Below are 12,886 nucleotides of genomic sequence, written 5' to 3'. Positions count from 1 at the left end.
TCTTTAAACAATAATTGGTATATTTCTGGAAGTAGGCCTACAAGACAACTTGCTAGTCTTGGTGCTGTCCTTCTCAGCATTGTTTTAACACATACATACAGTATATTACAGTGTAAAAAACATTAGGGACACCTTCCTAATATTGAGTTGCGCACCCCCCTTTTCCCTCAGAACAGCCTCAATTCGTCGGGTATGGACCGTCGAAAGCGTTCCACAGGGATGCTGGGCCATGTTTACTCCAATGATTCCCCCAGTTGTGTCAAGTTGGCTGGATGTCCTTTGGGTAGTGGACCATTTTTGGATACACACAGGAAACTGTCGAGTGTGAAAAACCCAACAGCGTCGCAGTTCTTGACACAAACTGGTGCACCTGGCACCTACCCCATTCAAACACACTTAAATCTGTTGTCTTGTCCATTCACCCTCTGAATGGCACACATACACAATCCAGGTCTTAATTTTCTGTAGGCTTAAAAATCCTTCTTTAACCGGTCTCCGCCCCTTCATCTACACTGATTGAAGTGGATTTTTTTAACAAGTGACATCAATAAGGGATCAAAGCATTTCACCTGGTCAGTCAACATCATGGAAAGGTGTTCTTAATGTTTTGTCCACACTGTCTATATACTCGCTCCATATAAAACAGGCCTGGTTTTAACTTTGCTCAGATGGGACTAGCAGCGAGCGGACATGTTTTTATAGAAAATTTTATTCAACATACATTTTCCAGCAAAAAAAGGCAATATACAGGAGTAGTTGTGGTACACTGCTGCTACAGGGACGAGCTTCAACTGGAAAAATACCAAATCAAGGAGGAACAAGGGTGTTGATCATGGCCCGTATCCACCAAGAGTCTCAGGATAGTAGTGCTGGTCTAGCAGCAGTTTGGCCTTTTAGATCATAAAGGAATAAGCTTGTACGGACAGATCCTAGATCAGCACTCCTAATCAGAGACTCTTTGTGGATAACGGGCCCTGAACTCATCTAGGGTGAGAAAACTCCAGTAACTTTCCCAGAATTCCCTGGGTTTTCCAGAAATCCCTGTTGGAAGATTCCTCGGAATCAGAGGAGTATACGCAGGTAGTCTGGAATCCTCCAACTGGGATTTGTGGAAAAGCTGGGAGTTTTGGGGAAAAGTTAGCATCATTTCTGAACCCTAATCCCACCGGTCGGTACCGCAGCTCGTTATCTTAACCCTTAACATCACTATCAGAACCAACGGGTGCCGTTAGTTAAAACAAAAATGAGAAAACAGAACCAAAAACAACAAGAATCTAAAGAATCAAGGAACCCTAAACAAAAAAACTACACAAGGAATATGAACACCTGAATCTTTTCAGTTTGTAGCCAACCAATAACGAAGTTCTGTTTCTCTCATCTCACGGTTTTTTTTGTGGTTTTTTAATTTTTTTTATATATATACACACACAATTTCAAATCTCTTCACAAAGCCAACTATGATGGGCTTTTAGGGGGGGGGGGGGCATTCCATCTGTGCTTAAGAAAAAAGGTCAGTGTGTTTGTTGTTCTAATAATAATTATAGTAACACTGGTTCTGTGTATATATGGTGAAACCAGAGGGCTCACTAATGGCCGAGGCTTCCTACTAAAGCAGCACTGCTCAGTCAAACTCCCCCAGCACAAACACCAGAGGAGATACACCCCATCACAAACCCTCAGGGAGAGAGGGATGGAGGGAACATAACAGGGCAGGAAAAGAGGAGAGGAAGGGCAACATTAAAATCATAAGTACGACCAAAGTTGCCATTTACCAGTCCTGAGAAACGGCTTTGATATGAAGTGGCAACGTGCAAGATGAAAGTACAGACCACTTCTTCTCTTTTTACATTTATTTTAAACAGATGCTGTGGATTTTTATTTTATTATACAAGAAGATATTGCAGAAAAAAGACAAAAACTGATTTTTTTTTAAAGATGGAAACACTTTGACTAGTTGACTAAAGGGGAGGGGGAATATGAAGGGGATCACATCAGGAATACTAGTCTCAAGCTTCAACCCTTCTGCAACTGGTTCACTTCTTTAAAAGACCAAATCATCCTTCTTGGTTTCTGCTAATGATGATGTCTATCTCTTTTCTCTGCCTCGTCACCCCCCACTATATGCAGCAGCGCTCTTTACGTTTCGAAACAACTCTTATTATTAAAAACAAAACAAAAAATAAACCGGGAAAAAGTAAAGTTCATCATCCTGTCCTTTCTCCAATTTCATTTCTTTCATCCAGACAAAAATAGGCAGTCGGAGTTAGAGAAGCCAAAAACCTAACAGCCTCAAAAACAGTAGAAGGGTGGTGGTGGTGGGGGGGTGGGGAAGGGGGTTTGGGAGGAAGGGGGGAAGAAGGGGTGGTATAGTATCATCATCATCATCAGCAGCCTGCTAATTGATGGATGGATGGATCCGTGTGACAGAGACAGAAGACATCAGGAGACATCACGGTGTCTGTGGAAGGTGTTAGAGGTGGGGCACAGACACTTGGTTGGTTACAGTCTGTGGTTATGGTGGGGTAAGGAGGAGGAAGAGAGAGGAGGAGGGAGGAAGAAGAGGAGAGAGGAGGAAGAGGCGAGAGGAGGGTTGCTCAGTTGTGGATCTTGATAGCTTTCTCCAGGTAGGTATAGCGACCTCTCTTCGGGGCTTTGTTGAAGTGGTCCAGGCCTAACCAGGGTCGAGGGTGGGACATGTTACCTAGAGGGGAGAGGAGGGATGTTACACAACTATAGCACATAGTTAACATTCTGAGAGAGAGAGAGAGAGAGCAGTAAGTGGTAGCAGTAAGTGGTAGTTAGTATTAGTCGTAGTAACAGTGGTAGTAGTTAGTAGTAGTAGTAGTCGTTAGTAGTAGCAGCAGTCGTTAACAGTGTCAGTGGTAGCAGTAGTAGCAGTAAGTGGTAGTTAGTATTAGTAGTAGTAACAGTGGTAGTAGTAGTAATAGTAGCAGTAGTAGTAGTAGTAATAATAGTAGCAGTAGTAGTAGTAGTTAGTATTAGTAGTAGTAATAGTAACAGTGGTAGTAGTTAGTATTAGTAGTAATAGTAGCAGTAGTAGTAACAGTGGTAGTAGTTAGTAGCAGTGATAGTATTAGTAGTCGTCAGTAGTGGTAGTTGCAGTGATAGTATTAGTAGAAGTTAGTAGCAGTAGCAGTTATTATTAGTCGTTAGTAGTGGTAGCAGTAGTTAGTAGTGGTAGCAGTAGTTAGTAGTGGTAGCAGTAGCCTGGCTAGCTACTGCCCCCCCAGAGAAGACAAGTAGCCTGGCTAGCTACTGCCCCCCCCCCCCCCCCAGAGAAGACAAGTAGCCTGGCTAGCTACTGCCCCCAAGAGAAGATTCAGACAAATTACGAGACAGACTGGATCCTCTCTGACAGAAGTACCGAAAGTAACAGAAAGTGTAGTACCCAACCGTTTTTCATGTTCTAGTCTCAAAAGAGTACCAAAGTTTTGGTATACCGTGCAAAACTAGTAGTTAGTAGTAGTAGTTGATATAAGTTAGTAGTAGTGTACCTGGCTGTGGCTGGAAGTCTTTCAGGTTGACCTCGTACTCATCCTCAGTGATGTATTGATGCCGGCCCATCATCACTATCGCAAACTTGAACTGCAGACAAACAAAGAACACTCAGTATTCATAAAGCAGTTTATACTCAACCCTCCTGGTTATAGGCTATAGATGGCTGATGAATGTAGTAGCATAGCAGCTAGGCTTTAGATGGCTGAAGCAGCATAGTGGCTAGGCTATAGATGGCTGACGGATGTAGTAGCATAGCGGCTAGGCTATAGATGGCTAACGGATGTAGTAGCATAGCGGCTAGGCTATAGATGGCTGACGGATGTAGTAGCATAGCGGCTAGGCTATAGATGGCTGACGGATGTAGTAGTATAGTGGCTAGGCTATAGATGTAGTCATATAGCGGCTAGGCTATAGATGGCTGACGGATGTAGCAGCATAGCGGCTAGGCTATAGATGGCTGAAGTAGGCTATAGATGGCTGATGATGTAGCAGCATAGTGGCTAGGCTATAGATGGCTGAAGTAGGCTATAGATGGCTGATGTAGCAGCATAGTGGCTAGACTACATAAGGCTGATAGATGTAGCAGCATAGCGGCTAGGCTATAGATGGCTGATGGATGTAGTAGCATAGTGGCTAGGCTATAAATGGCTGATGGATGTAGTAGCATAGTGGCTAGGCTACAGATGGCTGAAGTAGGCTATAGATGGCTGATGATGTAGCAGCATAGTGGATAGACTACAGAAGGCTGATAGATGTAGCAGCATAGCGACTAGGCTATAGATGGCTGATGGATGTAGTAGCATAGTGGCTAGGCTATAAATGGCTGATGGATGTAGTAGCATAATGGCTTGGCTATAGATGGCTGAAGCATGGGGTTGTCCATCTGCATTTGTTTAGGCTACCCCAATGGGCTAATCATTAGCTAGATCACTAAGTGTTCAGCATTTTGGCTTAGATACCTATACCAGCTTAGTATAATGATACTTAATACCATAACGATATCACTGTGAAGAAAATAACTTAAAGTCAAATGTACAGCACTGTTACTGTATAAAACACATGGTCAACTGTCCATCTGGAGAGACAGGTCACTGGGTGTGCAGGCTTTTGGTCCAGCACTGCTCAAACACACCTGAGTCAGCTTAACAAGATCCTGTTGAGCTGTTGATTTGTAGAATCTGGTGTTAGAGTAGGGCTGGAACTAAAGTCTACACACCCAGTAACACTCCTGGAGGTGTTATACTTTAACATTAAAACATGATCTTACAACCAAAAAGTCTAATAAAATAACTCCCTCATTCAGTGAATCCGGTATGAAATGGCTTTACTTAGCAGCAGGAGGCCTCTAGACTGACCTACCAGTGCCAAGTAAGACATGAAACAAGTTAGCCATTTTGTCTAACATGTTCTGGGAATGCATGATGGGATATTTTTAATGTGCAACATATCAAAATAAATCTGATATTTTGGGCTCTTTAGAGAAAAATGTGCCTGCATGTTTTCAGTGAATATTGTCCTAGCCTATATGCTAGAATTCCCCACCTGACGAACTGGCAACTCAAAACACATGAGCTATATTGCTAATTGTAAATATGATATCTCAATGACATACTCCGCCAGTATAGTGTTATTTCCTCTATATTGACAGTTGACAAATAATTGTTATACTCACAAAGCTGAAACGACTCGTTTTTAACAGTAACAGTAGGCATTTTAACAACCGTCTTCGCCGCAATTACATTTCAAAACGTCGCTCAACTGTATGTATGCTTGTGTGCATCAAAACGCTCCCTTCACTCTGTGTGCTAAGCGGGGGGGGAAGAGTGAGAGCCCACAGAGAAACAAGGGCTAGGTTTCAGACTCATAAAAGACACACCCTTGTCTACTTACCCTCGCCCTATGCCCTTGGGGGAATCCCCGTTTGCGAGTGTACAATTATGTTCACGTCGGGGCCTGAAACGCCCCATAATTCAATTCGCGATGATTGTACATCCGCTAAGAAATGTCAGTCGAAACTTAACTTCAACGTCAATACAGAGAAGTCAACATACAAGTGTAAGTAAAAACTAATGTGCATTAGTAGCACAATTTCTAACTTATTTACATGACGGTACAAACACTTCTCGTAAAAGTAATGATGTTTTTGTTTGGTTATCTTTTGGAAATTGTAGAAATAAACATTTTCCTCATTCAGAAGTTCCAGCTAGGCAGGCTAAAGTTAGCTAGGTAATTAATTTGCTAGCTATCCTACAGTAGGTTTCTATTAATAATGATACAGTTAATATAAGTAGACATGCAATAATAATTGACTAACACATATAAAGCATCCACAAGCTACCGGTGGCTGAAAACACAATTGCGGGATGAGACGAATTTCTGGGCAAGGGCGGTCCATTTAAAAATCTAAATCATTAAGTATGCACTTCATTTGAGGGCTGAGGGGAGAGGGTGTGTCGTAAGTGTTTGGAATGCAGCCAAGGACTGGGCAGATACTGTCATTGCAGGAAGCAGGTTAATTGTACATTACTGTTGACCCAATAATGGTTTTAGAACACTAACAATCTGCAGTTGTGTGGCCTAATCATCGAAATTACCGACATTATCAAAACTGCTTTGGTAAGAGGGCAATGTCGTCAGTAATTTTCTGTTTATCGTCACAGATTTAGTTAGTGAACACCCTGGAGAGAGAGCAACGGCGAGGGAGGAGGAGAGAGAAGGAGAGAGAGGGAAGGAAGAAATAGAGAGGGAGTGAAGAGAAGAGAGGAGGAAGAAAGTACTGACCTTCTCAAACTCTTTCTCCTGGATTTCCAGCATGCTCTGAATCCTCCTCATCACGTCTCTGAACGGCTCACCCTGAGAACACACACAGAGTTAGTCAAACGCACAGGAAAAACCCAGCAGCGTTACAATTCTCCAAGCTGTTTAAAGGCACAGTCAACTTAGTGTATGTAAACTTCTGACCCTGACAAAACGCATAGTGAATAGAACAGCAGACTTAAAATAAAATAAAAATTTATAAATCTTGGGGAATCTCTTGTACAATAGGTTAAAATCATGTGCTTCTACACCTGCATTGCTTGCTGTTTGGGGTTTTAGGCTGGGTTTCTGTACAGCACTTTGAGATATCAGCTGATGTAAGAAGGGCTATATAAATAAATTGGATTTGATGTACAGCAACACCAGATTTAAAATCATAAAATAATGGTTACTTCTCATAAAGTATTTAACTGCCCAGAGGAGTTAAACAAGGTTGTCCATTGTCTCCATATTTATTTGTTCTGGCCATTGAAATGCTCTCTTAATAAGATCAGATTGAACAATAACATCAAGGGTTTACAAAATCATAGACTAAAAACAAGTGTTAATATATGCAGATGTTTAACTATTTATGAAGAGAAAAAAACACACTGATTAACTCTAATCACATCACAGTTTATGTATTTACTAACGGCGCTGTCTACTCCAGACTACTCATCTTTCAAATTATATGAGCAAATAATATTTACATGTATTTGGAATGGTAACCCAGACAAAAGTAAACATGCTTATTTATATAATGAATATGTTTGGGGGACTGGAATGTAAATATTAATGCATTAAAAGATCTCACTAAAAGCTTCACTCATACAAAAGTTAAACTGAAACCCAAAATGGTTCCACAGTAGCAACATTTGTAGTTAATCCACAATACTAATCTAATTGACAGAGTGAAAAGGAGGAAGCCTGTACACAATATGAATATTCCAAAACATGCATCCTGTTTGCAACAAGGCACTAAAGTAATACTGCAAAAAATGTGGCAAAGCAATAACATTTTCGTTAAATATGATTTTGTTTTAACAACATTACATGGCAAAAATAGTAGCAGCGGAAAGTTCCATCCTGAGTGATAAAGTAGAGGCTATGAATGACTTTACCAGCAGCTACAGTGGCCTACACTCCTCTGTCTGAGACAGTAGAACAGTCAACACACAGACACATAGTAACTAAAACCAGATCCAGTCAGTCAGACAGAACAGTCAGTCACACCAGATCCAGTCAGAACAGTCAGTCACACCAGATCCAGTCAGTCACACCAGATCCAGTCAGAAGTCAGTCAGTCACACCAGATCCAGTCAGAGAACAGTCAGTCACACCAGATCCAGTCAGTCAGAACAGTCAGTCACACCAGATCCAGTCAGAACAGTCAGTCACACCAGATCCAGTCAGTCAGAACAGTCAGTCACACCAGATCCAGTCAGTGAGACATGAAACGGAGTAAAACAACACACACCTGTCTGATCTTCAGCAGGAAAGGGATTCCAAACGTTCCAAAGACCTCCTTGTGGAAATGTGCCACGGGAATCAACATCTCAGTGTCCTTATCCAGGTCTACCTGGTCCAGAGGAAGTTCCTAGAGCGAGAGAGAGAGGTTAGGCGGAGAGGAGGAACACACCTCTATTCTGAAGGTGTGGAGAGAGAGAGAGGTTAGGCGGAGAGGAGGAACACACCTCTATTCTGAAGGTGTGGAGAGAGAGAGAGGAGTGAGCAGAGAGAGAACAAGAGGAGAAAGAACACACCTCTATTCTGAAGGTGTGGAGAGAGAGAGAGGTTAGCAGGAGAGGAGGAATGTACCTCTATTCTGAAGGTACGGCTGGCGGCGGGAGATAAACATTCTAACAGCTCGTCCTCCTGGTGAACCCCGATGATCTTATAGCTTACTATCTCCAACAGTCTGGAGAGAGGGAGGTGGGAGGGAGGGATGGGAGGAGTGTGGGAGGGGGGAGAGAGAAGGCGTGAGTGAGAGAAAGCGAGAGGTTAGAGGCAGGGTGGAGAAAAGTAGAGAACAGCAGCAGTCATGTATAATAATAGCATTGAAGAACCCCTGGATGTAATACAGGCCTGACCACCAGAGGTATAATAATAGCATTGAAGAACCCCTGGATGTAATACAGGCCTGACCACCAGAGGTATAATAATAGCATTGAAGAACCACTGGATGTAATACAGGCCTGACCACCAGAGGTATAATAATAGCATTGAAGAACCACTGGATGTAATACAGGCCTGACCACCAGAGGTATAATAATAGCATTGAAGAACCACTGGATGTAATACAGGCCTGACCACCAGAGGTATAATAATAGCATTGAAGAACCCCTGGATGTAATACAGGCCTGACCACCAGAGGTATAATAATAGCATTGAAGAACCACTGGATGTAATACAGGCCTGACCACCAGAGGTATAATAATAGCATTGAAGAACCACTGGATGTAATACAGGCCTGACCACCAGAGGTATAATAATAGCATTGAAGAACCCCTGGATGTAATACAGGCCTGACCACCAGAGGTATAATAATAGCATTGAAGAACCCCTGGATGTAATACAGGCCTGACCACCAGAGGTATAATAATAGCATTGAAGAACCACTGGATGTAATACAGGCCTGACCAGCAGAGGTATAATAATAGCATTGAAGAACCACTGGATGTAATACAGGCCTGACCAGCAGAGGGCAGCACTGTGGTGACTGTCTATCACAGTCTCTGCTTACCGGAGCTTCTCTGAGCCTTTGTCGGAGAGCTCCACAGCTTTTTTACATTCCTCCAGCAGGTCCCTGACACAGCCGTGTTTATCTGGGTACAGAGTGATCTCCTGGAGGGAGAGAGGGAGATAGTTATGAAAATCATTTCTTCATCATCAGGGTCAAAGTTTAGAAATCACATTTTTCATATGAGGTGACCGTACAGAATGTAACATTTTATTTGAGGGTATTTTCATACACATGTTTATTTTATTTTATTAATGCACTTTATACATCTAGTTCCACCCTTTTGAAGAAGTCAGAAGTATTGAGACAAATTCACTTGGGTGTATTAAAATAGTCAAAAGGTTTAGTGTTTGGTCCCATATTTCTAGCACGCAATGAATATATCAAGCTTGTGAATACAAACTTGTCCGATAAATTTGCAGCTTGTTTTGGTGTAACATTAAAGATCATGGCCCGCCCCACACTACTACTAATAATAGGGTGGTTTGATCATGCCCCCCCTCCACCATAACCAATAACAGGGGAGCAATTTTGGGCAGTATGATCATTATTATTCATGATTTTGGGGGTATGAGTGATCATTATTATTCATGATTCATTCAGGATTATCTGTAACCATGGTAGCATCCACATTCATGTGTTTAGAAACATTCTATTTACAATAAAAGTGACTCCATTGACAAAACATTATTTAACATTAATTTCTATTGGGCACAACATAACGCAAATTCATCCAACTAGTTGGTAGTCACAAGCTTGATGTAGTCATTGCATGCTAGGAATATGCGACCAAATACTAAACTTGACTATTTTAATACACCAAATACATGATACTTTCAAAATGGGGGACTAGATACATAAAGTGCTTTAATTTCTAAAACAGTAAAACAGATATGAAAATACCCTCAAATAAAAATGTCACATTCTGTTCTGTCGCCTCAGGAAACATCACATTCAAAAAGCTGGAGTATAAAGTCAAATGAAAAGTTGTATCTTTACTGTGTGTAATATAAACAGTGTGTATGTTACCTCTTCTCTGTATTGGCTGTTGAGCCATATGGACTTGAAGCTCCTCCTGTTCTCAAAGTCTGTGATCTTCATCTTTAACTGAGAGGAGACAACATTAACAGTCAGTTCACTCTCACACACACACGATCCCCCACCACCCCACCCACAGGTACACCCCCACACCCACACCCCAACACCCACAGGTACACCCCCAGGTACACCCCCACACCCACAGGTACACCCACAATGTCAACCTTTGTCCTATCGTGATTATGTACCCAGAAAACATTGTGATGTACGATGCCGTCGCCCCGTATTGGACAAACACATTTTTAAAATGTTTTAATATAGTAAAATAATAAGCTGAAACAACAGTTGGGCTATAGCGCCGAATCTAATGCAACTGGACGAATCAAAGAAATGTTGAAAGCCTGGGAGAATCATGAGGAAAGATAATGTTGTTGGAAGTAGAGGTCGCCCGATTAATCGGAATGGCCGATTAATTGGGACCGATTTCAAGTTTTCATAACAATCGGTAATCGGTATTTTTGGACACCGATTTGCCGATGTTTTTATTTAACTTTTTTAACTAGGCAAGTCAGTTAAGAACACATTATTTTCAATGCCGGCCTAGGAACGGTGGGTTAACTGCCTTGTTCAGGGGCAGAACGACAGATTTTTACCTTGTCAGCTCGGGGATTCGTTTTTGCAACCTTCCGGTTACTAGTCCAACGCTCTAACCACTTGTCTTGCACTCCACGAGGAGCCTGCGTGGCAGGCTGACTACCTGTTACGCGAGGGCAGCAAGAAGCCAAGGTAAGTTTAATGCTAGCTAGCAACTTATCTTATAAAAAAAAACTATCTTAACATAATCACTAGTTAACTACACATGGTTGATGATATTACTAGTTTATCTAGCGTGTCCTGCGTTGCATATAATCGATGCGGTGCCTGTTCATTTCTCATCGAATCACAGCCTACTTCAACTTCTCCAAACGGGTGATGATTTAACAAGCGCATTTGCGAAAAAAGCACTGTCGTTGCGCCAATGTACCATAAACATCAACGCCTTTCTTTAAAATCAACACACAAGTATATATTTTTAAACCTACATATTTAGTTAATATTGCCTGCTAACATAAATTTCTTATAACTAGGGAAATTGTGTCACTTCTCTTGCGTTCCGTGCAAGCAGTCAGGGTATATGCAGCAGTTTGGGCCGCCTGGCTCATTGCGAACTGTGTGAAGTCCATTTATTCCTAACAAAGGCCGTAATTAATTATGACATAACATTGAAGGTTGTACAATGTAACAGCAATATTTAGACTTAGGGATGCCATCCATTAGATAAAATACGGAACGGTTCCGCATTTCACTGAAAGAATAAACGTTTTGTTTTCAAAATTATAGTTTCCGGATTCGACCATTTTAATGACCAAAGGCTCGTATTTCTGTGTGTTATTATGTTATAATTAAGTCTGATTTGATAGAGCAGTCTGACTGAGCGATGGTAGGCACCAGCAGGCTCGTAAGCATTCATTCAAACAGCACTTTCGTGCGTTTGCCAGCAGCTCTTCGCAATGCTTCAAGCATTGCGCTGTTAACAACTTCAAGCCTATCAACTCCCGAGATTAGGCTGGTGTAACCGATGTGAAATGGCTAGCTAGTTAGCGGGGTGCGCGCTAATAGCGTTTCAAACGTCACTCGCTCTGAGACTTGGAGTAGTTGTTCCCCTTGATCTACATGGGTAACGCTGCTTCGAGGGTGGCTGTTGTCGATGTGTTCCTGGTTCAAGCCCAGGTAGGAGCGAGGAGAGGGACGGAAGCTACACTGTTACACTGGCAATGCTAAAGTGGCTATAAGAACATCCAATAGTCAAAGGTATTTAAATACAAATCATATAGAGAGAGAAATAGTCCTATAATTCCTACAACCTAAAACTTCTTACCTGGGAATATTGAAGACTCATGTTATGAGCAAGGAAGTTAAATGTTAGCTTTTTTACATGGCACATATTGCACTTTTACTTTCTTCTCCAACACTGTTTTGACATTATTTAAAACAAATTGAACATGTTTCATTATTTATTTGAGGCTAAATTGATAGTATTTATGTATTATATTAAGTTGAAATAAGTGTTCATTCAGTATTGTTGTAATTGTCATTATTACAAATAAAAAAATGTAATCGTCCGATTAATCGGTATCGGCTTTTCGGGTCCTCAAATAATCGGTATCGGTGTTGAAAAAGTATAAATCGGTCGACCTCTAGTTGAAAGCCTGGGAGAATCATGAGGAAAGATAATGTTGTTGAAAGCCTGGGCAGAGGCTAAGAGCAGGCAAACCTTATATAATATTCCTTTCTGGTGGAGGAGCTTCAGCATGGAGCAGGTATGTGTGTGTGTGTGTGTGTGTGTGTGTGAGACACTGATGGAGCAGTGACTGGTGAGGAATGGGCTGTCTTACGGCCCTGCTACATTATAGACGCCGGGCACCCGGCCATCAGCCATCAAGGAAACGCTTCCTTTGAAATGAAATGAAAGCAGCTTTATTTCCTGTGTTGTGTCACGTCCAATGGCAGGGTCCAAGCTCAAGAATCGGCGTGGTTCAATTCTCCACCAGACGCCGCTGGCCACAGGGCCTCCCACCAGACGCCGCTGGCCACAGGGCCTCCCACCAGACGCCGCTGGCCACAGGGCCTCCCACCAGACGCCGCTGGCCACAGGGCCTCCCACCAGACGCCGCTGGCCACAGGGCCTCCCACCAGACGCCGCTGGCCACAGGGCCTCCACCAAACATCTACCACCTCACTACCAGATTAGCG

The 12,886-nt window shown here is 42.3% G+C and overlaps 1 protein-coding gene across 2 annotated transcripts in view; it reads right to left on the bottom strand.

Moving 5' to 3' along the window:
• Positions 1-691: 691 nt before the first annotated feature.
• The window catches only part of LOC106594924 (ubiquitin carboxyl-terminal hydrolase 7), a 73,499-nt gene continuing 61,304 nt past the window's right edge, over positions 692-12,886 (bottom strand). For both annotated transcript variants that reach the window (XM_045715934.1, XM_045715935.1), the window contains exons 25-31: positions 10,085-10,162; positions 9,059-9,159; positions 8,134-8,233; positions 7,793-7,912; positions 6,301-6,372; positions 3,516-3,606; positions 692-2,701 (exon numbers count right to left, since the gene is read on the bottom strand). In XM_045715934.1, coding sequence (XP_045571890.1) covers positions 2,595-2,701; positions 3,516-3,606; positions 6,301-6,372; positions 7,793-7,912; positions 8,134-8,233; positions 9,059-9,159; positions 10,085-10,162 — 669 coding nt within the window. In that variant the 3' untranslated portion in view covers positions 692-2,594. The remainder of the gene's footprint in view (positions 2,702-3,515; positions 3,607-6,300; positions 6,373-7,792; positions 7,913-8,133; positions 8,234-9,058; positions 9,160-10,084; positions 10,163-12,886) is intronic.

This window comes from Salmo salar, chromosome ssa03 (genome assembly GCF_905237065.1).
Source record: "Salmo salar chromosome ssa03, Ssal_v3.1, whole genome shotgun sequence".
NCBI lineage: Eukaryota > Metazoa > Chordata > Actinopteri > Salmoniformes > Salmonidae > Salmo > Salmo salar.
This window is presented reverse-complemented; position numbering and strand designations above follow the sequence as displayed.